Source organism: Saccopteryx bilineata, chromosome 7 (genome assembly GCF_036850765.1).
Source record: "Saccopteryx bilineata isolate mSacBil1 chromosome 7, mSacBil1_pri_phased_curated, whole genome shotgun sequence".
Taxonomy (NCBI): Eukaryota; Metazoa; Chordata; class Mammalia; order Chiroptera; family Emballonuridae; genus Saccopteryx; species Saccopteryx bilineata.
In genome coordinates this window covers 24,063,639-24,089,561 of record NC_089496.1, presented here as the reverse complement: position 1 = coordinate 24,089,561, position 25,923 = coordinate 24,063,639, and the positions used below count along the sequence as shown (strand labels likewise).

The window sequence follows — 25,923 nt, the reverse complement described above, 5'->3', positions numbered from 1 at the left end:
AAAGCATGAGACTGACACACAGAGTTAGTTGCAAGAATCACACAGGCATTAATTACTCACAAATCCTTTTGGCATGCCTGAGTACAGCTGAAGGGCCCCCACCCTGTCAGCATGCGCCTCTCAGCTGTCTTTAGTCAGAGCTCAGAGCTGTGTGGAGACAGTCAATGGTCATGTTGGAGTCTGGGCGACTACCTCAGCAAGGGGGCCCTCAGCTTTAGTACCTTTTTTGGCCAACGCCTTTTAAGGTGTCAATCTACAGGATTATCACCTCAAACCACCTTTTGTGGAGTTCCTCCCAGGAAGCCCTTTTATGTTCATCTACTGAAATTTTATATCAAACCACTTTTTAAGATGTTCCTAGGGAAGCTTCTTGTTTATGTTAACTTACAGAGTTATGACATCAAGCCACTTCTTATCTATGTATAACTTCACATACACACTAACTGGGCCCTGCTCGAAAGTCAGAGTCTGTTTATCTCATCTGCACACACTATATTAATTCCTATCCAGACGGCATAATTTTATTTAATTTCCTTAATTAATTTTAATACTATATCTTAATTACTTTTATATAGCTTCCATATTTTTGTTTTTTATACTTCTATATATTTAATTACTATAACATTATATTACTACAGTACCTCAGCAGGTCTTTCTGTATGTGCCTGTGTCCCAATCTCCTCTTCTAACCTGGACACCAGTCATATTAGATTAGAAGTCACCCTCCCTGATGAACTCACTCTCCCTACTTTACCTTTAAAGATCCTGTCTCCAGCCTGACCTGTGGTGGCGCAGTGGATAAAGTGTCAACCTGGAAATGCTGAGGTTGCTGGTTCAAAACCCTGGGCTTGCCTGGTCAAGGCATATATGGGAGTTGATGCTTCCTGCTCCTCCTCCCTTCTTTCTCTCTCTCTTTCTTCCCTCTCTATAATGAATAAATAAAATCTTAAAAAAAAAAAAAAAAAAAAGACTTCATACCTAGATTAGAAATTAAAAAAAAAAAAAAAAAAAACATCCTGTCTCCAAAAACTAAGGTACTGGGGATTGCATTTCAACATGTGAGTTTTGAGGGACACAATTCAGCCCATAGCTGAATCACACTGAGATTTTAATTTTCTCTCAGTATTTCTCTTTCCTTTTTTCTGTAGATCCTCCCCCCTCCCACCGCCCCGCCCCAGTTTCTTATTCTAATGACTTAAAATTCTGTCTGGTGAAGTTTCTAAGCAATTGTTCAAATTAATTGACAGTTTTTGCAATGTCATTTTTGAAATGTTTTGCAATCTTCTAGATCCAATTAAATCTGTTCCCAAGCAAAACTGAAACTCTGTATTTCCACTTCCTCATTCTGCCCCTGCCTGCCGCTCACACCCTCAAGAAGAGCCAGGGCATCCGCAGGCCACAACACTTACAGCTTCTTGGCTCCCTTTTCTTTTTAAAAAGGTCCTTACAATTATCTGTCTCCTCGCCACCAGAAGAGGAATAAGAAAACAAAGGTTAAAAACAACTGTTTCTGATATAAAAGGAGGAAGTTTTCAGAAAAATCCTGGTAAGTTGCTGAATCATATTTTATTTTTATGCTTATGAAGGAACAGCTATTTTTTAAATGCCAGCTGTACATTTTATGTAAATATATGTGCTTGTACACAAATCGTTACTTGTAAAAATACTGAAATTAATTAGATATATGAATGGATAAATATATATTGCTATATTTAACTGAGGCTAACTTTTTAAGTGTACTTAAGAGGAGGAGAGTGTTTCTGGTTGTGTAGAGAGTGGGAAAGACGATTAGAGAAACAATGCAAAGACATTCCAGAATTATACATAAACGATCGTAAAGAAACCAAGGGTCATGTGCAATTATGCAAAATTCTGTCTTCCATAACTTAAATGTTACTAAAAGTTTTACATTTCATCAAAGATACCTGCAGAGGCTATTTTTCTGTGTATTTGCTTCAGATCCACCTCATACAGTAACCTGGTTAGAAACTAAATGAAAACAACCTCAGGAAAACGAAACTTAACTAGTTCATGTGTAGTTTCAGTTGTCAGGCCACCAGAGGAGTGTGCGTGCAGCTCTCCTGGGAGAGCCAGGATTCCGGATGGTCTTTCCCCTACTGTCAACTCTAACAGTCCCGCAGAGCAGAACTCCTCAGGGCACCAATATCTGGAGTGCTAATGAAACCCCCTGAGATGAGGGTGGGAGGGTACCAGAGCTTGTCCCTAAGGGCCCTGATAATTTGGCACGTCTGCAGTATCTAAAGAGAAAATACTGGAGCAACCGCTGGACAATGGTACCCTGTTGCTCCTTTGCCAATAATTAATGTTGCTATTATTAATAAAAAGATATCTGTTCATGATTGTTTCAGAACAAAAAGCTGAGGGTCCCTAGGAAGCCAAGAGTTATGTCAAGTCACTCTCAAAATCTGTCCACACCAGTCATAAAAACTTTAATTTTTTCTAACCTCCAACAATATATATGCAGATTCTCTTAAAGTTGAGAAAGTACAAACTATTTAAAGAGTATTGCTGAATACAATAGTTTCAAATCATTATATGTTCACAACTATTACCATGTACAGGGAAGGGAGATGAGAAACCTTTGACCATTATCAGTCCAAGGCTATTTTTGAAGAGTTTAGTGTATTGACACAAGATACCTTCCCACCCAGGTGAGTCAGTCCAGTTGTCTGGGGGAAGGTGATCCGGAACTTCTAGTCTGTCGATATTCCTTCGTCCATTTAAGGGCGGAGGGGGTCATGTCCCCTGCCTGCAACCCCATCAGAAAGCTCCAAGTTTGGGGGAATAAATGTCAGTAACCTTACTAGAGAAGAGTATTTCTATCATCCTGGTATCTGTTAGCAGAATCTGAACAAAAGGAAGTTTGAGAGGGTGCTGTCACCTACTAGGTGGCACAAAGTGCCCCTTGAGGTATCTCCTACATTAGACAATAGCTCACAACGAGGCAGTAGCTGTGTAGAGGCCAAAGAGCTGTAAGAAACAAGACATGGACTGCAGTGGAAATGCCCTGCTTCCTTTCTAGAATATTGACCCACGTTTGAATATTATAATCACTGGTTAAATTAAAAGAGAAAATTTAGGCTCTGTCCTCTCGATCACTAGGATATTCTGGGAGAGGTGAATGGTTAAATTACTGAAAGACTCTGGACAAGGGAAGGAACTGTAGCATCAGACCTAAGCATGGGCAGAGGGGAAGCCCCTCGCCAGGATCAGCTTCCCTGAGCAGAGGCAGCTGGCGGAAACAGCAGAGACACTGAGGCTGTGTGCGAGGACCTGGAGGAGAAAGGGCCCTCCTCTGGGGAAGAGCCGGGACGAGTATGGCCGCACTGACGGACAGAGCAGAAAACTGCTAAGGGGTATTCAGAAACGGGGCTACCTAGAAGGACTGCAGGAGAAAACATTTGTCAATTTCCCTTTGCTTTTGGTAAAACTTCCTTTTTATTCTTTGTCACCACATGGCTGAAGCCAGAGTTAGTTCTGGTCTAACGCATAGGAAGTAGAGATTTCTCCAGATTTCTGTCTGGAATGTAAACCAAATGAAATAACTGCCCTCATCCTTTGACCCACAGACACGGCTAACTCAAGGGTTTTCAAAATTTCATTACTTTTACTTACTCCAGGGAAATATGTTAGTCATGCAACCAGCTTTTGTCAGGAAGCTACTGTGAGCTAGGCACCGTCAGACAGTGAACAGAACGCACCAGCGTTCTTGTTCTCAGGAGGCACACAGAGCGACGGAGGGAACAGAAAGTAAACAGACAGACAGGTTAAAATATATGCACTGATTGTGGTAAGCCCTGAGTAGGTTTTCTTTAAGATGGAAGAAGAACAGGAAATGTGAGAGGAGATATATTTTCCTGTAGGCTGGCCAAGAAGTGACAGTGACAAGGTGACATTTGATAAAGGACCTGAGGGAAGTGTGGCCGAGAGCCGAGCAGGTTTCCAGGACATTCCAGGGAGAGGAGACGGTGCGGTGCCAGAGCAGGAGCAGGTGCTGCCTGCTGGAGCAGAAGGAACCCAGATTCACTGAGAGAATTATGTTAGATTCAGGGAGTACTGATACGCTAGGGCTGCCAAGAGTGTAACTATTGAAGGAACAGGGAGTGCTGATATGGCCCTGCTGAGGCTGAGAACAAAGAAGGTCAGAGACCCTTATCAGAAGTTTATGTTTGAAATTCGCCACTAAGCTAAAACCGGCCCCTGTTGCTATGCTGGCCCCTGTTGCTATGCTGCGTGCAACCTCCCTAGCCAATAGCTAACTGTCACATCTGCTTCTGTACTATGCTTGCTCACTTAGGATATATAAAGACCTGGCTGTAAGCGCCAGGCGTGGCTTCCGTTTGCAGCTCCTTGTGAGCATGGTGTCTCCGGACATCTTGGGAGTTCACCCCTGCGCAGGTTAAACTGGCCAATAAAGTAACATCTAAACTCCTGAAAATCTCTGACGTTTGTTCTTGTACCCGGTGGATGCAACAGAATACAAGTCAGAGGGCCTGACGGGACAGGGTGCCAGGTCCTGGGAGGCCTTGTAGTTCATAATGAGCTGGCCTTTCAGAGTCAAACTGCAAAGGCACCGGGAGGGAGTCAATAGGATATCAGTGTGTCATTTACAGCTGAACAGGCTCACTGGCTGCCATTTTGAGAAGGCCCCAAAGGGATCAATACCGCAGAGGAAAACTAGTGAGGGGCACTCCTATAATCCAGGGAGAGAAGGTGGGGGCTTGGACCAGGTGGCAGTGGAGGAGGTGGTGGCTGGTAGCCAGATGCTAGACACAGTTTGAAGATAAAACCTGTAAGATTTGCTCCACATGGAATGTGGAATGTGGAAAGAGAGAAAGAAAGAATGCATGTAACATATTTGTAGTTGCTTGTTTATTTTATTAAAAATGTTTAAATATAGCCCTGGCCGGTTGGCTCAGTGGTAGAGCGTCGGCCTAGCGTGCGGAGGACCCGGGTTCGATTCCCGGCCAGGGCACACAGGAGAAGCGCCCATTTGCTTCTCCACCCCTCCGCCGCGCTTTCCTCTCTGTCTCTCTCTTCCCCTCCTGCAGCCAAGGCTCCATTGGAGCAAAGATAGCCCGGGCGCTGGGGATGGCTCTGTGGCCTCTGCCTCAGGCGCTAGAGTGGCTCTGGTCGCAACATGGCGACGCCCAGGATGGGCAGAGCATCGCCCCCTGGTGGGCAGAGCGTCGCCCCTGGTGGGCGTGCCGGGTGGATCCCGGTCGGGTGCATGCGGGAGTCTGTCTGACTGTCTCTCCCTGTTTCCAGCTTCAGAAAAATGGAAAAAAAAAAAAAAATTTAAATATAGAAGAGATTGCTAGGTGAAGGATGTTTCTTTTGTTATTCTTTCAAATTTTCTGTTTGGAAATTTTCATAGTAGAAAGTTAAGGGGGAAATAGTTAATAAATAGTTCCTAAGCAACAATCCAATCAATTGCATTTTAATTTGCTGTGACATAATTTTTTTGATGTAACAGATTCTCAGTAACTACATCCTCAGGCACAAGTATAAAAGGACTGGGTCTGTTCTGCCTACATTTCTACTTCCTGTAGGGCTTTCCAGGGCACAACTCGCAAATTCTCAAGAAAGGCAACTAATCTAACAGCTCCAGATCAAAGAGCTTTATGGAGACCTATTTCAAGTTGCTGATATAAAAAGTGGACATTTTCACAAAAGCCTTGGTAAGTTTCTAATCATTAAAGATGTCTGTTTCATCAACTTTCTTTAAAAGCTGTTTTTTTTTAACAGTAATTATAAAAAATAATCAGAACTATAAAAATGAATATATTTTCAAGTGTACGCAAGCTATTTCTAACAAAACAATTCTAAAACGGATGAGAAATCTCACTGATTTCATACATACACATTGCTAGATGTAACTTAAGTTGACTGCAGAATTCTTTAAAAAAGAAACCTTCCCACAAGCAGGTGTAGTGTTTCTGAAGGTGGAAGGCTCTGTGGTTGGATCGAAGAGTTAAGTAAAATACAGATCAGAAGATCAGGAACTGAAGCATACCAAACTGTGAGGAAAATTGTAGCCAGGTGCCACTATGCCAAACTGTCCTGTTGAACTCAAAATGATAGTAAATGTTTACACTTAAAGATTAAACCCTCCAAATTTTAATTATTTTATTTAAGGTTTTCCTTCATAACTAGCTTATACTGAGACTATACAAAGAAATACATAATTATAATGTGTCCTTTGTAAAATGAAACTAACTTGCTTTGTAGTTTCAGCTCTGAAGAACAGCAGAGCAGGGCGTGGACCAGCTGGCCTCCAGCCAGGAGTGCAAGAATTCTTTCCTGGAGGTAAGATCTCCTGTGGGCTGGGCACTGGCGCTTGCCCTACCGGTTTGAGCCTTCCTCTGAGAGAGAAAATTACAGTCCTCAGGGAGTAGATCCTGAAATTAAGTACTCATAGGAGAACTCTGGGGTTGAAAATGGTCCCAGCACAGAATAAGGGAGTTAAGATGGAGGTCTTCTCCACCAGATCCAACCAGAGCAGCACCTTTAAACACGCAAAGAAGTAGAACAAAAACAACCACCACCAAGACAACTCTGGTTCTGGTCCAATTCCTACACCATGAATGGGAAAACAGGTGGGCTAAAAGGAGACATAATTTAATCATGACTTTATTTTCCTGATCACAACTGCTCCCTCATTATTTATACTAGGTAGCTTCTTGACAAATCCAAAGGTCCCTGTGTTTAAAACATATGCCAGCACACAGTGTCTCCGGGCATATAGTGGCTGATAAACAGGAAATCCTTCATGTGCTGCTGCTTATTGAATGCTGGAGGACCCTGGCTAAGATAAGACACTGCCTAATATGTGAACAGAGTGTCTGAGGAGAGTGATAAAAACACCTCCAGAGGATACTCCATCTGCCCAGAGTAGCAAGAGCAGTCAACACAGCAGAGGGTGACCCTGAGCCCCTTGGAGGACTGGCTCCCTGAGAACCAGGACAGAAAACCCTGTATAAGAAGCATGTTCCCGCAGGGACTGGAACTGAGATGGCAAAGCTAATAAGGGGTGTGAGGAGACTGGGGCTCGGGTTGCTGTGATGTGCCTGCTGGATGAAGAACATAAATCTAACCTTTCTTTAAAAAACATAAACTCCTCTCTCACTCATTATGACCACCTGACTGGGAAACTGGACTTGGTTCTGGTCTAACGGATTACAAAATGAAGAAATTTCAAAACCACAATCTCCTCACACCTGTTAAAATGGTTATTATCAAAAAGATGAGAATAACAAGTGTTGGTAAGGATATACAGAAAAGGGAATCACTGGGAGCTGTTGGTGGGAATTTAAATTGGTGCAGTCACCAATGAAAAACAGTAGGGAGGTTCCTCAAAAAATTAAAAATAGAGCTACCATATGACCCAGCAATTCCACTTGTGGGTCTTACTCAAAGAAAACAAAAACTCTATCTCAAAAAGATATCTTCACCCCCATGTTTACTGTAGCATTATTATTTTTTTATGAAAAAAAGTTTTTTTAATTTTATATAGAAAATTAACTTTAACAGAGTGACATTGATCAATAAGAGTACATAGATTTCAGGTAAACATTTCTACAGCATTTGAACTGCTGATTATGTTGTATACCCATCACCTGAAGTCAAATTATTTTACATCACTTTATATTTGTCCCTCTTTGCATCCTATCCCTACCCTATGCCCTCCCCCTCCTCCACATCCCTTCTCCCTGGTAACCACTTCACTTTTATCCATGTCCATGAGTCTCAGTTTTATGTCCCACCTATGTGTGAAATCATACAGTTCTTAGCTTTTTCTGATTTACTTATTTCACTCAGTATAATGTTCTCAAGGTCCATCCATGTTGTCATAAATGTCACTATGTCATCATTTCTCATAGCTGGGTAGTATATATGTACATATCTTCTTTATCCGATCCTCTATCAAGGGACACTTTGATTGTTTCCATGATTTGGCCACTGTGAACAATGCTGCGATGAAGATGGGGCTGCATGCATCTTTAAGTGTCAATGTTTTTGAGCTTTTGGGGTATATACCCAGTAGAGGGATTGCTAGGTCATTTGGTAGTTCTATTCTTAACTTTTTGAGGATCCACCATATTTTCTTCCATAATGGTTGTACTAATTTGCATTCCCACCAGCGTGAACGAGGGTTCCTTTTTCTCCACAGCCTCTCCAACACTTGTTATTACCTGTCTTGTTGATAATAGCCAATCTAACAGGTGTGAGGTTGTATCTCGTAGTTTTGATTTGTATTTCTTGAATAGCTAATGAAGATCAACATCTTTTCATATATCTGTTGGCCATTTGTATGTCCTCTTGGGAGAGGTGTCTGTTCAGGTCCTCTCCCCATTTTTAAATTAGATTATTGGCTTGTTTGTTGCTGAGTTTTGTGATATTATATATTTGTTTATATATTTTGGATATTAACCCATTAACGGAACTTTTGTTTGCAAGTATCTCCCATTTAGTTGGCTGCCTATTTTTTGTTGTTGTTGTCAGTTTCTTTTCCTGCAGAGGCTTTTCAATTTGATATAGTCCCATTCATTTATTTTTGCCTTTACTTTCCTTGTCTTTGGGGTCAAATTCATAAATTGTTCTCTACAGCCAAGGTCCATGAGTTTAGTACCTATATTTTTTTCTATGTAATTTATTGTTTTGGATCTTATATTTAGGTCTTTGATCCATTTTGAATTAATTTATGTGCAAGGGGACAAACTGTAGTCAAGTTTTATTCCTCTGCATGTGACTTTTCAAATTTCCCAGCACCATTTATTGAAGAAGCTTTCTTTTTTCCATTGTATATTTCTGGCTCTTTTGTCAAAGATGATTTGTCCATATATATAATTATATGTAGTTTTATTTCTGGGCTCTCGATTCTGTTCAATTGTTCTGTATGTCTGTTTTTCTGCCAATACTATGCTGTTTTGATTATGTGGCTCTACAGTATAGTTTGAAGTCAGGTAGTGCGATAGCTCCAGCTTCTTTTTTTTCTCAGGATTGCTTTGGCTATTTGGGGTTTTTTATGGTTCCATGCAAACCTGGTAACTTTTTGTTCTATTTCTTTAAAAAATGACATTGGGATTTTGATGTGGATTGCATTAAATTTGTATATTGCTCTGGGTAATATGGCCATTTTAACTATGTTGATTCTTCCAATCAATGAACATGGAATATTTTTCCATCTCGTTGTGTCTTTTCCAATTTCTTTCAATGATGTTTTGCAGTTTTCAGTATATAGGTCCTTCACATCCTTTGTTTATTCCTATTTTATTTTGTTGTTGTTGTTTCAATTGTAAGAGAAACTGTTTATTGTAGTTCATTTTCCAAAATTTCATTGTTGGCAATATAGAAAAGCAATGGACTTTTGTATGTTGATTTTGTATCCTGCAACTTTACTGTTATTGGTTTATTGTTTCTACTAGTTTTTTGGTATAGTCTTTGGGGTTTTCTATATACAGGATTATGTCATCTGCAAAAAGTGATACCTTTACTTCTTCTTTCCTGATATGGATGCCTTTTATTTCTTTCTCTTGCCTAATTGTTCTGGTAAAACCTCCAGAACTATGTTGAATAAGAGTGGAGAGAGTGGGCAGCCTTGTCTTGTTCCAGCTTCGAGAGGAAAAGCCTTCATTTTTTCACCATTTAGTATAATATTAGCTGATGGTTTGTCATATATGGCCTTTATTATGTTGAGGTACTTTTCTTCTATTCCTATTTTATTGAGTATTTTAAACATAAAGGGATGTTGTATCATCGATGTCTTTTCTGCATCTATTGACAGGATCATATAATTTTTGCCCCTTGTTTTGATGTGGTGTATTATGTTGATCAATTTCCATATGTTGAACCATCCTTGTGCTCCTGTAATGAATCCCACTTGATCATGATGTATTATTTTTTTAATGTATGTTGTATTTGATTTGCTAGTATTTTGTTTAGGATTTTTGCATCTGTATTAATTAGAGATAACTGTTTTGTAGTTTTCTCTTTTTGTGTTGTCCTTGCCAGTTTTTGTTATGAGGGTTATGTTGGCCTCATAAAATGTGTTAGGGATTATTGCTTCTTCTATTTTTTGGAAGACTTTCAAAAGGATAGGTACCAAATCTTTGAATGTTTGGTAGAATTCACTAGTGTAGCCATCTGGTCCTGGACTTTTGTTTTGGGGGAGATTTTGATAGTTGTTTCTATTTCCTCCCTGCTTATAGGTAAATTTAGGTTTTCCACTTCTTCGTGACTCAGTCTAGGAAGATTGTATAGCTCTAAGAATGCATCCATTTCCTCTAGGTTGTTGAATTTGGTGACATATAATCTTTCATAATATTTTACTATGATCCTTTGTACATCTAAGACATCTGTGATAATTTCTCCTCTTTTATTTTGGATTTTGTTTATATGAGTCCTTCTTTTTTTTTTAACTTAGTCTAGCCAATGGTTTGTCAATTTTATTAATATTTTCAAAGAACCAGCTCTTTATTGTATTAATTTTTTCTATAGTGTTTTTGTTCTCTACTTCATTTAGTTCTGCTCTAATTTTTACTATTTCCTTTCTTCTACTGACTTTAGGTTGCCTTTGTTTTTCTTTTTCTAGTTCCTAAAGCTGTGATGTTAGGTTGTTTACTTAGGATCTCTCTTGTTTCTTGATATAAACCTGTAATGATATCAACTTCCCTCTTATTACTGCTTTTGCTGCATCCCAGAAATTTCAATATGTTGTGTTGTCATTTTCATTTGTCTGTAAATATCTTTTGATCTCTGCTTTTATTTCTTCTTTGATCCATTCATTTTCTTGAAGCATGTTGTTTAATTTCTACATTTTTCTAGTTTTTTTTACTTCCTTTTTACAGTTGAATTCTAACTTCAAAGCTTTATTATCATAAAATATGCTTGGTATAACTTCAATCTTCCTAAATTTGCTGATGTTAGTTCTATGACCCAACACATAGTCTATCATTGAGAAGGTTCCATGTGCACTAGAGAAGAATCTATAAGCTAATGTTTTGGGATGAAATGTCCTATAAATGTCTTTTATATCCATTTGATCCAGAGTGTCATTTATGGCTGATATTTCTTTAATGATTTTCTATTTGGATGATCTATTTAAAGCTGTCAATGGTGTGTTGAAATCTCCAAGTATGACTGTATTTTTTGCCTGCTTCTATTTTTAGATCAGTTAGTAGATGCTGTATATATTTTAGTGTTCCCTGGTTCAGTGCATATATATTAAGAAGTGTTATGTATTTTTGATAGTGTCATTAGGAAATGTCCATCTTTGTCTCTGATTACCTTTGTCATCTTGAAGTCAGCACTGTCAGATATGAGTATGGCAATCCCTGCTTTTCTTTGGATATTATTTGCTTGGAAAATTGTTTTCCAAACTTTCACTTTGAGTCCACTTTTGTCCTTGCAGCTTAGATGTGTCTCTTGAAGACAGCATATGGCTGGGTTTTGCTTTTTGATTCAATCTGCTACTCTGTGCTTTTTTATTGGTGAGTTCAGTCCATTTACATTTAGGGTAATTATTAACACTTGAGGATTTCCTATACCTATTTTTTGTTTTGTTTTCTGGTACTTCTATGTCTCATTTGGTCCTTCTCTTTAGTGCTTCTGTCAGTTGCTTTTGTTTGGTGGTATTCCATACTTCTTTCTCTTGTTTCTTCTTTTTTTTGAACTGTGTATTTCAGTAGTGTCTTTTTCATGAGTGGTTACCATTAGGTTATTAAGAGCCATATTTCCATATGTACAAGAGTCCTTTTTGTCTTATGAGTTCTCCTGCACTCATCCTTTTTTGCTACTGCAGATCTTTATCCTCTCCCCTTTTTATGTATTGTTGTCACAGATTATCCTTGTTTTTATTGTGACTTTGTTGGAGCTTTTACTTGCAGTTTTGTTTTGTTATTTGTATCTGGTTGAATAACCCTCTTGAGTATTTCCTGCAAAGGGGGTTTTCTGGTGATAAACTCCCTCAATTTATATATGTCTTTAAGTTTTTATTTCTCCTTCATATTTGAAGAATAACTTTAATGGATATAGTATTCTTAGCTGGTAATTCCTCTCCTTCAGTACTTTGAATGTTTGGTTCTACTCTCTTCTGGCTTGTAGAGTTTCTGCTGAGAAGTATGATGATAACTTAATGGGCTTTCCTTTATATGTTATGTTTTTCTCTTCCCTAGCTGCCTTGAGGATTTGTTCTTTGTCATTGATTTTTGACAATTTTATTACAATGTGCCTTGGAGTATGTCTGTTTGGGTTGAAGTTACTCGGTATTCTATTTGCATCTTATATTTGAGGCTCTAACTCTTTCCATAGGCTTGGGAAACTCTCATCAATTATTTGTTTGAATAGGTTCTCCATTCTCTTCTTCCTCTCTTCTTTTCTGATATACTCATTATTGTTATATTGCTCTTTCTGATGGGTCACCCAATTCTTATAGAGCTCTCTTATTTTTTAAATTCATGAGTGTCTTTCCTCTTCTCTCTGGAGCATCTCTAGTCTTCAATGTCACTGATTCTTTCCTCTATCTGGCTTGTTCTATTAGCTAAACTTGCTACCTGAGTTCTTGATTCATGTATTGAGTTTTTCATCTCTGTTTTTAAAGTTTCAATCTCCTTGGTGAGGTATTTGTTTTGTCCATTCATTCATTTTCTGAACTCAATAAGTTGCTTGTTGGTGTTTTCTGGTATCTCGTTGAATATTTTCAGAACTTCAATTTTGAGTTCTCTATCATTTAATTCCAAGGTTTCCATGTGATGAAGATTTTTTTCTGGAGATTTTTTCATTTTCTTTTTGAACTATGTCTCTGTCCTGTGTAGCCATGGTATTCAATTTCTTCTTCCTTGATGGCAATGAGAGTGTTATTTTTCAGAATCCTAAAAACAACCCCCACAACAATGAAAAATTAAAATAAAAATATAAAAATTTAAAAATAGTAACAAGTAAAAGAGAATAACCACACAAAACAAAAATCAAAAAAATAAAAAACAAACATAACACCCACAAGGAATAAAAAATATAAAAATTAAAGAAAGTGATATTCAAAAGAGAAAACAAGAATAAGAAGGAAAAAAGAGGAAATAAAGGAAAAATAAATTTTGGTTTTGTGGTTACTGTTTTTCTTCCAGTAGGTGTTGCTATATTACAAGTTTCAGCTCTGAAATTCCTGAGCTGTTCACCACTGAGATGTTACTGTCATAATGATGTAAGCAAGGCCACAGTCATACTGGTGGGTGGGGCAAGCTGTGAAGGCTTTACAGCTTCGGCTTTATGGCTTCAGCTTTATAATTTTCCAGCTCTAGCTATGGTGATCTCAGGCCTCCAGGAACTCCTCCCCGTTTCAACAACCCTGGGGACCAGATGTGGAGCACCTCTATTTTTCAGAGCAGAGAGTAGTTCTAAAGAGCTAGCTCTGGGGTTTGTCTCTGCCATTCTCCATACCTACAAAGTGAGGGAGGTGGGATCTAAGAGGCTGGGTGGGGGATGCACTTTAGTTTTCTTTGTCTTTTCCAAGTGCAGGCTGCAGGCTAACTGCAGGGACATGACCCCATGCTCTGGCTGCTTTGGTTTATTTCCCCCTCTGTCCCTCTATCTCACCACTCCTCCCAGCAGTAGAAGACCCACTCACTCCAGGTTTCCCTCTCTGTACCCTTCAGACAAAACCCAGACAGCCCAAGCTTCCCTCCTCCCTACAGTCCAGCAGAGAAACAAACAAACAAACAAACCAGTCACTCAGGGTTTGTTTCCTCCCCACAGCCAACCGCAAATGCATTTTATTTTCTGCCCCCCTTCTCAACCTGTCCCACCTTTAGTCCATTCAGTGCATGAATGTTTCAGGTAATTCTATGAGCCCAGCTAGGGTTCTTTCACTGCATTATAGTTGTTCAATTTGTTGAAATTTCAAGGGAAGAGATCAGGAGTATCTCTCACACCACCATTATTCTGACATACAATGAAGTTTCCTATTTTTTTTCCACCTCCACTTACCCAATTTCCTATTTTAAAGATTTTTTGCAATATGGGAACCAATTTCTTTATTACTTAAGATTCTGGTTTTGAGTTACAAAGAAAACCAATGTTCACCAACTTAAGCTTAAAAGGGAATATTATTATAATGATAAAGGGATATGTCACCCCAGTTAACAGCTAATTCTAACTTCATAATTACAATTATAATCACTAGGACAGTGGTTGGCAAACTCATTAGTCAACAGAGCCAAATATCAACAGTACAACGCTTGAAATTTCTTTTGAGAGCTAAATTTTTTAAACTTAAACTATATAGATAGGTACATTGCTTATTGAGGTAGCGCCTACACATGGTATTTTGTGGAAGAGCCACACTCAAGGGGCCAAAGAGCCGCATGTGGCTCATGAGCCACAGTTTGCCAAACAGGGATCTAGGAATCAAGGGCACTCATCAGAAATAAAAACAGTAAAACTAAGTACTAAGCAGTTTTAAGAATCATCCTTGAACAATTATTTTGTACATGCTGTTTAGATTAAACTATATACATAATGGACTGTGTGACTTTAATGATAAAGTATCACACTAAAATACTTTTTGTATTACTTTTTCCAAGGAAGAAGGCTGCAGCTGCGATATGAGTGAACAAGTAAATCTACCTGAGATGATCAAAGACTGGAACAAAGAGCATGTGAAACAATGGATAATCAAAGACCTTAAGATTGATGAGAAATACGGGCAGATTCTATTCAATGAAGAAGTGACAGGATTAGTCCTGCAGGAATTAAGTGAAAAGGACCTTAGAGACATGGGACTACCTCGGGGTCCAGCACTTTTGATAAAACGTACGTATGACAAATTGAATAATAGTTTCCCTGAAAATCACAATCAGGATGCTGGGCAATTAGATCCTACAAAACCCTCCAAAAAAGGACACCATAAAAAGTCACAACAACAAACAAAAAAAGAAGAGAAGCAATCAATGCCACCCAATACTGATCATAATCTCAGAGAGATCGGAGATACCAAAGAACAAGTTCTTGTAAAAGAAAATGCATTAAATGAAGTAGTGACCGCTAAAGACAAAAGAAAGAATGAGCCAAAACCTGAACAGTTGACTTGTATACCATATCCTTTTGATCACTTCCATTGCAGCCATCGTTACATAGAACATTATGTTCTACAACCTGAAACAGGACCACTCAATCTAATAGACCCAGTACATGAATTCAAAGCCTTCACAAATACAGAAAATGCCACAGAGAAGGACATTAAGATGAAATTTAGCAATGAAGTCTTCCGATTCACATCAGCTTGTATGAATTCACGCACCAATGGCACCATCCATTTTGGGGTCAAGGACAAACCCCACGGGGAAATTGTTGGTGTGCAAGTCACCAGTAAAGAAGCCTTCATTGACCACTTCAATCTAATGATCAAACAGTATTTTGAAGACAGTGACATTAGTGAAGCCAAGAAGTGCATTCGACAGCCAAGGTTTGTGGAAGTCCTACTACAGAACAATACACTATCTGACAGATTTGTCATTGAAGTAGACGTTATTCCAAAATACTCTGTCTGTAAAGAAAAGTATTTTTACATTAAGATGCAAAACTGTAAAGATGAAACATGGAAACAAAACCAAGATATTTCACTGTTTGTGAGAGATGGCGCAAGCTCTAAGGATATCCTGGCCAATGTCAAGCAACGAGATGTGGATTTCAAAACATTTTTTAGAAAACTAAATTCACTGGCAGCATCTAGAAAAGAGGCTGAAGAAGAATGTGAGGTGAAGGCACATAGGATGGAGAGTGAAGGACGAAAGCTGGTTAAACTTCTCATAGGAAACCGAGAGTCACTGGATAATTCATACTACAATCAGTACATTCTTGTAACAAATAAATGCCATCCAAACCAAACGAAGAACTTCGATTTTCTAAAGGAGATTAGATGGTTTGCTGTGTTGGAGTTTGATCCTGAATCTGAGAGCAAGGGAGCAGCCAAAGCTTACCAAAAAAGCCGAGTAGCAAACCTTCACTTTCCAAACCAGTATGAGGAAAATACAACTACTCTAAGAGAGAAGATTTCTAGTCTGAACCTTTACGATCAGACCAGCTGGATCTTCTGCAATGGCAGGTCAGACTTGAAAGACGAGAGGTATAAGCCTCTCGAACCATATTTATGGCAGAAAGAAAGAGCTTCTGAAGTCAGGAAAGTGATTTTATTTCTCATAGATGAAAATCTAATGAGAAGAGGGAAATTTTTGGTAGTGTTTCTATTACTCTCTCCAGTGGAAAGCCCAGGAGACCCACTCATTGAAACCTTCTGTGCTTTCTACCAAGCCTTCAATGGAATGGACAATATATTGTGTATTTGTGTAAATTCACACATTTATCAACGATGGAAAGATCTACTACAAGTAAGACAGATAATGGCAGATGAGTTAACACAGCACAGTATTTCCACTTTGAATTTAGAATTGATAAACAGTACTATCCTTAAACTAAAACCAGTCACTGAGTCATCAAGAAGGATTTTGCCCTCCAGGGGTTTGTCCTCAGTTTTCCTAGAGAAAAAGGAAGAGGATATCTTGACTGCACTGGAAATTCTCTGTGCAAATCAGTGTAAAGACACAGATATCGAGAAAAATGAATCTAAATTCGAAGAATTTAAGAAAACAAAAGAAGAGCACTTTTATCGAGGTGGCAAAGTATCCTGGTGGAACTTCTATTTTTCTTCTGAAAACTATACTTCAGCCTTTGTCAAAAGAGACAATTATAAAGAACTTAAAGATCTGATATGTCAGGCAGAGTCTTCTAAACCAGCATTTGTAAAAATTATCAATCTTTATCATCATCCAGGCTGTGGGGGTACTACATTGGCTATGAATGTTCTCTGGGACCTAAAGGAAGACTTCAGATGTGCTGTGTTAAAAAACAAAGCAATTGATTTTGAAGAAATTGGAGAACAAGTAACAAAGTTGATTACCTACAAGGCAAACAGCCATCAGGATTACTTCCCTGTACTTCTCCTAGTGGATGACTTGGAAGAACAGGAAACTGTCCACATTCTACAGAATACAATCCATTTCATCTTAGCAGAGAGGGGTTTGCGATATGAGAAAACACTGGTAACTATCTTAAATTGCATGAGATCCAAGAATCCCGATGAAAATGCAATATTAGCAGACAGTATTGCACTAAAATACCAGCTTTCTCCCAAGGAACAAAGAGCTTTTGAGGCCAAACTGGAGGAAATTGAAAAGCAACACAAGAACTGTGAAAACTTTTATTCATTCATGATCATGAAAGGAAATTTTGATAAAATGTATATAGAAAATGTAGTCAAGAATATCCTAAAAGGACTGGATACTGACAGCAAGGAAGCACAACTCATTTCTTTCCTGGCTCTGCTCAACACTTATGTTACTGACTTTACCATTTCAGTGTCACAATGTGAAATATTTTTGGGAATCATATACACTAGTACGCCCTGGAAACCAGAAAGCCTCGAAGACAAGATGGGAGCCTATTCTACACTCCTGGTAAACACAGAAGTTGCAGAATACGGGAGATACACAGGTGTGCGTATCATTCACCCTCTGATTGCCATCTGCTGTCTAAAAGAACTGGAAAGAAGCTATCAATTGAATAAGTGCCAAATTACATTAAAGCTATTAAAAGAGAACTTATTCTTTGTTTCTGGAATAGGAAGAGACAAATTTCAACATGACGTGCAAACTCTTCTGCTTACAAGACAGCGCAAAGAGTATGGAGACGAAACAGACACTTTGTTTTCTCCGTTAATTGAAGCTTTACGGAATGATGAAGTTGAAAGGGTCTTGACTGAAGGAAGTATCCGATTCCCACAAAATGCATTTATTTGTCAGGCCTTAGCAAGACATTTCTACATTAAAGAGAAGAACTTTGACACTGCTCTGGAGTGGGCAAATGAGGCCAAAAAGAGAGCACCTAAAAATTCCTATATCTCAGACACACTTGGTCAGGTCTACAAAAGTAAAATCAAATGGTGGTTCGATGAAAACAAAAACCGTAGGGATATCACTGTTAATGATCTAACACATTTCTTAGAAGTTGCTGAAAATGCATCAAGAGCTTTCAAAATATCCCAAGAGCAAACCGATACGAAAGACTATGAAACAGCGACCTGGTCACCACAGAAGTCCCAAAGGAAATATGATATGTATAATACAGCTGGTTTCATGGGTGAAATAGAAGTTGGCCTTTATGCTATTCAGATTCTTCAGCTCACTCCCTGTTTCCACAAAGAAAATGAATCATCTAAAAAAATTATGGCAGAATTTTTATCAGGAAAGGGGAATATTCCCACAAATCCAAAAAATTATTGTGCGGCTCTTAGCAAATTCACATCCTACTTACAAAATTTACAATCAGATATGAAAAAATGCTTTGACTTTTTTTCTGATTATATGGGCCTTTTGAAATCAAGGAATATCCAAAAAGAAACAGTGGAGATCTTTTTAAGCAAGAAAATCAGTGATTATATAAAAAAATACGTGGACCTCTTCTGCCAGTTGGATCCGAGTCTATTACAAAGCAAAGAGAGTTGCCTACTCCAAGAGAACTGCAGGAAAGCTCTAGAAGCTTTGAGAGCAGAAAGGTTTTCTGGACTTCTAGAATATCTTAATCCGAATCACAAACAGGCTGCAGACATTATGGAAAGTATAGTGAACAAATATGCTTTCCTTTTGCAGCAAAATCCAAATAAACGGCTGACAAAGGAAAAGCAAAATTTCATTTTGGCCAACATCATTCTCAATTGTCTAAAACCCAACTCCAAGTTCATTCAGCCATTTAACAATCTTAAAAAACTGCTCCGAGAAGTGCTACAATACACAGAACAAAGCCATCAATATCCAGACCCTTATTTCTTGGCCTGCCTCCTGTTCTGGCCAGAAAATGAAGAGCTAGATGAAGATGCCAAACTAATGGAAAAGTATGTTTCTTCCTTACACAGGTCCTTCAACAGGCAGTACAGGAGGATGTGCAGGTCCAGGCAGCCAAGCACACTCTTCTATCTCGGGAATAAGAGGGGTCTCAATAGTCTTGTTCACAAGGCCGAGATAGAGCAGCACTTCAGTAAAGTAAAAGATGTAAATTCTTTCTGGCAGAGTGGAGATGTGTGGAAAAAAAAGAAAGTCAAAGACCTCCTGCGTCGTCTCACTGGTCTGGCTGAGGGCAAGAACATCTCCATTGAATATGGAACAAAGGAAAAAATAAAAATACCAGTGACATCTGTTTATTCAGGTCCACTCAGAAGTGGTAGAAACATAGAAAGAGTATCCTTCTACCTGGGGTTTTCCATTGAAGGTCCTCTAGCATATGATATTGAAGTTATTTAAGAAGACATATTAAGTCGTATGTGTTTACTGAGATTTATCTTTGTTTTTCCCTCTATTCCCATGGCTTTTCTTTTTTTGTATTTTTCTGAAGTTGGAAACGGGGAGGCAGTCAGACAGACTCTCGCATGCGCCCGACAGGGATCCACCCAGCACGCCCACCAGAGGGCGATGCCCTGCCCATCTAGGGTGTTGCTCTGTTGCAACCAGGGCCATTCTAGCGCCTGAGGCAGAGGCCATGGAGCCATCCTCAGCACTGGGGCCAACTTTGCTCCAATGGAGCCTTGGCTGCAGGAGGGGAAGAGAGAGACAGAGAGGAAGGAGGGGGGAGGGTGGAGAAGCAGATGGGCACTTCTCCTGTGTGTCCTGGCCAGGAATCTAACCCGGGACTCCTGCACACCAGGCCGACGCTCTACCACTGAGCCAACCGGCCAGGGCCTACTCCTATGGCATTTTGATGGCATTACTGGTTTACTTCTAATCATATATTTTTGCTTTTGTCTCCCCAAATAACTTATAAGCCTTGGAGGGGTGAGAAACATGTTTATACACACAGCTTGTCACACAGTAGAGTCAACTGTTTAATGTTTTAAACATGAGCTTTCAGACTAACATATCTAATTTTAAAGTTTCAACTAATGTCCACTGGTCACATCATTACTGGTTACAGGTCAATAAAATGTGTTTTAATTCTATCACTCTTATGAATTTTCTGAATTAAGAATTATTTCTTCACTGTGAAAGCAGAGATTTAAATAAGATGGATATGGAAAAGAAAGCCCTTCCTTGGTTTATAAACTCAGATGCAGAGATCCACACCAGAGTACCACTTACCTCATCTTGGTATCAATAAAATATACTGGGAGTCCCTGGCCAGTTGGCTCAGTAGTAGAGCATTCCCAGTGTGTGAATGTTACAAATTCGATTCCCAGTCAGAGCACAGAGGAAAAGTGACCATCTGTTTCTCCATCCCTTCCCTCTTCATTCAGTCTCTCTCTCTCTCTTTCTTTCTCTCTCTCTCTCTCTCCTCCCCTCCTGCAGACATGGCTGAATTAGTTTCAGCAAGATGGCACTGCATGCTGAGGATGGCTCCATGGAGCCTCCATCTTAGGCATTAAAAATAGCTCAGTTGTCGAGCAATGGCCCCAGTATACAGAGCAACCCCAGTAGGGGGTTTGCTAGGTGGATCCCAGCGTGGGTGCATGCAGGAGTCTGTCTCTCTGTCTCCCCTTCTCTCATTAAAAAAAATACACATAGAGGTAAATATTCTGTTCCCACCCTCCATTTACCCATCCACACACACAAATCTTTGTATTCCTTGCCCTTCTCTCAATTCATTGCTTGGGAGGGAGGAGAGAGAAGACAACCAACTAGTCACAAGCTTGAATTCCATCCATCCTTTTGAGCCCATTTACAGATGATACTGTTTCTTGGTCCATTCTTGTCTCTGTCAACACAGTCTTATTTCCACCTGTTCTTCAGAACTCATCTCCCTGGCTTCAATTTTTACCCTCTTTACTTCTCAACCTGTGCTATATGAAATTTGTTCTCTCTGGAAAATATTCCCTTATATTCATTTAACTGTCAGAAAATAGCTATTCTGATTTCTCCATCACAACTCAGTTCAAGTAACCAACCACCTGGACGTCTTCCTTGACCACTGTAACCGCTGCCTGATTGGACGACTTCCTCATGGCAATATGTGCTCTCAACTTTCCAGTGCCGGAATGCCATCTGGAAGCCTGTTCCTAGACTTACACCAGCCAGAACAGCCTCAAACATTATTCTAGAGCTTGGATTTTTAAGAGATATCTATTGCCTATGAAGTGAAACACATGCTAATATAGATTAAATTGACTACTTAACAAATAGATATTTATTTATCCATTACTTTACATCTCCTTACAACATAACTTAGACATTCCAGGCTTCAAACCCATTTCTCTTGTCATCAAGATGTCTATTTCCTATCAGGGTCTCATGGTCCACAAACATACATCCCTGTTGCCAGAAGCCACATCTACTGCCAATCCTGCTCCAAATTACTGCTTCACTCTTCTGAAGTCCACCTGTCCGTCTGGTAGCAGGCTCTCCTAAGGGGTTGCACTCCCCAAAGTGCTCACAGGACAGTCCCTTACTCCTTCATACCTCAGCTAAGATCGGGCTACAGTATTTAGCAACACTTAAATAAAGGCAGATGCAAGAGGGGAAAAAGGAATATACTAGAAGGAAGAAAAACTGTTACCTGTTCCTGTTATCCTTGACTATCTTTAGAGTTTATGGGCTCAGCCCCTATCCAAGACTTTTAAGGGGCTTCCCTCTCCTTACTCTCCACTTTCAATAGCCATGTTGTAGACTGGCTCTTGCTCAACTCTCCCAGATGAGACAACCCCTAAACATAAATCCTCAACTCAGAGATTGGGCTACAAACCCTCCAAGCTCCCCAGGAAGAATTATGTTTTTTTCTGAAAATAAATATAATATGCAGAGATGTCATCCCACCCCAATGAGGACAAGGTTTCTCCGTTATTATGAAGAAGTTCAACTCTCTAATTCAGAAGAGATTCTGTGCTTTACTTTTCTAGAATCAAAGAGCCCATTAAAATGCTTTTCCCAAAACAAATGCCTAGCTAGCCTTTCTTCAAAGGTCTATATACAGAAAAACTTAGCTTTAAATTCTAGTTTATCCATTTCACAATCTATATTTAAAAATATTGGGATCCAAGTTCTGTTGGGGATGTACAATAAAAATAAAAACAATAATTTAAAACTGATTCTTGTCTTCAAACTCCCTCTCTTTTCTCTATTTTTCTGAATTGCCACTGGAGAAAACAAAGTAAACTGAATTGGCTATTGGATTGAATATTTGTGATACTGCGTGTTAATTCTACAACTCCTCTCCTCAGCTCCTTACTCAGGAGGACTTGGTGCCTTCAGCTTATCTCCAGCCTGCTCAGGGCTCCACCTAGTCCATAAACCAGCAGCTCTACCCACATAGGTAAATTAACTCACAACTGATAACAGCAGAACAAACGGTTACACTGGTGGGTAATTCACTTTGGAAATGGAGAAGTTCATATTTAGAAAACATATAGGCTTATGCTAGCCTAACTGTGCCTGTCATTCATCGAATTAGTACACACAGGTAACTTAGAACTCAGGTTTTCTCACTGGTAAGATGAGGAAAATAAACTTGATTTGCAAGTATCTGATGGGGATTAAACCGGACAGCCTAAGTTACGCACCTGATACTCAACAGGCTCTTATTAGGAGGCAATTTAAACATCTTTATTGAGATCATTCACATACCATAAAATTCTCCCATTTAAAGTATACAATTCAATGTTTGTTAGTATATCATCTGCACCATCAGCACAATCAATTTGGGAACACTCTCATCACCCCAAAGAAACCTTGCACCCACTAGCAGTCAATCACCATCACCTCTTCCCATCGCCCCTGGCAAGCACTCTCTCTCTATGCATTTGCCTGTTCTGAACATTTCCTATCATTAGAGTCATACAATATGTGGTCTTTTGTGAACGACTTTTCCCACTTTGCATAATGTTTTCAAGGTCCATCCATGTTGTGCCTCATTCCTTTTTGTTGTCAAATAAAATTTCATCGTATAGATAGACCACATTTTGTTTATACAGTAATTAAAGACAATTTACTTTAATAAAGCATTCAATAAATATTGTTTTATTGATCTAAGAAGGGTGTATTTTACCAGCTTTGCTTAGGCCTCCTGGAATTTAAATAACAGCTACCTGTGTTGTTCCATTTTAGTCTGTGGTTAAAGGAACTTATTTACTGATATTCTAATTCAAGCCTCTTCTTCTAATCACACAACCTGAGTTTTCTCACACTATATTCTTTACCCCTTTTCCACTATGCATCCTCACATGTAGGTATGTTACATTATATCAATTTGTATGTTTTGAAATAAAAACAATTATTTCTTCAATAGTTAAAACAAATTATCACATTGGTAACAGGGAACTGAACAGTTAGATCAAAACAAAACATAGTTTTTTTTAGTTTTTATAGTTAATTTAATGCCCAAATTAAGTATAAACTGAGAAAAGAAAATTACATCTCAGATGTTTCTTCAAACAATTTGAAATGCTTTATTTTTTCATTCTTTTCTGAGAGAGAATAGTGTTGCTGAGTATCAAATATGAATGAGTCATCTAAGAGGCAGAACATCTTTAAACATGGTTGCCTTCTACTGAGTACTATGAAGTCTCCTTATAATCAATACTATCTCATCAGGGGTGGATCAATACAGACCCTTCACATCACCAAATCCCTTGAAGAATAATCATTCTATTTTCCCATATTGGCAAAGCTTTCAACATTTCCTCAAAACATAACTAGATAAACAAAGAGACTAAATCAGAGAAAATTAAACGTATATTAAGCTTGGTACCCTCTCCTCTGAAGGGATAACTGGTATATTAGTCTGGGCATACCTATGATATGAAATATGCACCTAATGTGGGATTTATAATCATGTGAATAGTTCTAAAAGTTACCAGATAAACTCTTAACAGAGATATGTAACAATAAGGAAGAAATGTTTAAAATCAAAGTTCAAAGTTCTGCTTAAAGCCGTATAACCTTTAGGTAAATAAAGCATACCCACATGCTCTGAGTCTAACCAATCTTTGAGGGTTTTTTGTTTGCTTGTTTTTAACATTATATGGAATAGAGATTCTTGTCCAAACATGCCTACTTCCTGTGGGAAAGTTGGGCCTTCCAGGACAGTTGACAATGTGATATCTGATGCTCACAAGCCACCAGCCAGTTCCTGAAGGGAGTCAATCCTCTTCAAAGAGCCTCATGTGTTCAAAAACTGAAAGTGTGTATGAGTATAAGTAGCCAGAGGAAGATTTAATTTGTTCTTACAGTATTAGAAAAATGGAAAATAGCATTCAAAGTGAGTCATAGCATATGATTTACAGGCCCATCTAAAAAGAAAAATTAGTAATTCAATGGTACCTTGACACATGAATTTAATTCATTTCATGACTGAGCTTGTGACTCAATTTGCTCGTGTGTCAAATCAAATTTCCCCCTTTAAATTAATGGGAATACAATTAATCTGTTCCAGTCCCCAAAAAACACACACAAATTTTTTATATGCTTTTAAATAAGAAAATGTACTTTATAAATAACAAATACATATATATATACATAATAAGAGAGAATGTAAAGAAATAAACTGGTTTATGAAGTGTATTTACCTTCAAGGTCAGGCAAAGATACTGGCGGAGTGGGGAGGAAACATTACCATAACAGCCCTTCTCAAGCAGGAAGGTTAATTAGCAGTTTCACAGACAGCTGCCCAGCACCATTTTTAACAATAAAAGTGAGCAAACTCAAAAAACCACAAATTTTACAAACTCATTTGCACAACATTCCACCCCTTTTGCTCACTTTGCAATTCACACCATAGGCATTCCTGTGCAAGGAATTAGGCACATTGCACAAACAAATTACAGCAACAGCATAAGTCATACAATTTCAAACAGACCTGCTGCCCCCTCCATCAAAGTCTCTCATATTGTTCAAAAGCCATATATCCATCCACAAGGGAGCTGGTGCCCCCTCTGGTCACAGTCCAAGAGTCAGTCCACACACATGGGGCCTCAGGCCTCCCCTTTCATCCCTGCCATCCTGGCAGCTCTTAAGATGCTGCCCCAAGGGGGAGCACGTGGCAGTGGTGGCCAACATTTCCACCTCTGCTCCAGAGAGCATGCTGCCATCCATCCCTATGTCCCATAATCATAGCAAACCTACCAGGGTCTCAGTAGGTACTCTTTGCTGCTGGGCTTTTACCTTCTGGGGTCTTCAGACGGCAACTTCAGCCCCAGTCGCCTCATCCTCAGCAGAGGAGCTGGAAACGCCTGTTTCTGCTGACTCAGAGCCAGTCCCCTGGCACAGCTCCAGCCTAGGCTCCTGCAGCTACCGGCTCTCCACAACTTCCAGGGCAAACTGCAACTCACGAACCTGTGATTCCTTCTCCAGAGACTGCTCCATTTCCAGGTGCAACTGCAAACCCGGTCGGCCTCCTCCTCCAGCACTTGCTCCAGTTACAGGATCTGCATCTCTTTCCCCCATGGCCATTCCAACTCCTTCCGCTCCTTGGTTTACAGGCCTCAGGCAGCCTCTCGCACAGAGCTCTCAGTTTCCTCTCGCAGGGCTGTAAAAATCAGCCAGACTTTGGTCCCCATAAGGACAACCATGGGGAACCATAACAACAACCAGTTGTCTTCCCCACCCCTCAAGGGTGGTGGTGGCTCCATACTGATCTGAATCCAATGTGATCCGAATCCTGCCACAGACTACGCCAGTTGTATGGCCAGTACTCGTGGCCGTCGTGGCCACATACATGCAGGTTCCCGTTAGATTCAGGCAGACAGTAAAGAATCAGTGGAGGCAAAAAATGGTGGGCCATTTCTTTATTCAAGACTCATATCGGACAAAGAGCAAATACACTCAGGGCTCCCAAAGCCACTAACACATCCTCTGGTTTCACAACCAGGAGAATCTT

At 39.4% G+C, this 25,923-nt stretch overlaps 1 protein-coding gene and 1 long non-coding RNA gene across 6 annotated transcripts in view; one reads left to right on the top strand and one right to left on the bottom strand.

Annotated features, from left to right (window-relative positions):
- Positions 1-25,426, bottom strand: part of LOC136310315 (uncharacterized) — a 33,016-nt gene extending 7,590 nt beyond the window's left edge. Inside the window, exon 1 of the long non-coding RNA XR_010726549.1 lies at positions 25,170-25,426. This is a non-coding gene — a long non-coding RNA (uncharacterized lncRNA). The remainder of the gene's footprint in view (positions 1-25,169) is intronic.
- SAMD9L (sterile alpha motif domain containing 9 like) lies at positions 936-20,059 on the top strand. Of its 5 annotated transcripts, none has more exons than XM_066238180.1 (4): positions 936-1,546; positions 5,574-5,702; positions 6,253-6,330; positions 14,605-20,059. In XM_066238180.1, the coding sequence occupies exon 4, from the start codon at positions 14,622-14,624 to the stop codon at positions 19,365-19,367; it is 4,746 nt and encodes a 1,581-aa protein (XP_066094277.1). In that variant the 5' UTR covers positions 936-1,546; positions 5,574-5,702; positions 6,253-6,330; positions 14,605-14,621; the 3' UTR covers positions 19,368-20,059. The 5 variants fall into 5 exon arrangements, with proteins under 5 accessions (XP_066094277.1, XP_066094273.1, XP_066094274.1 ...); XM_066238176.1 differs by having other exon boundaries at positions 14,601-20,059; XM_066238177.1 differs by having other exon boundaries at positions 5,498-5,702; positions 14,601-20,059.
- Positions 25,427-25,923: the final 497 nt, after the last annotated feature.

Excerpts from the sequence above, each read along its gene's own strand:
- SAMD9L (XM_066238181.1), top strand. The coding sequence starts at position 14,622 with ATGAGTGAACAAGTAAATCTACCTGAGATGATCAAAGACTGGAACAAA.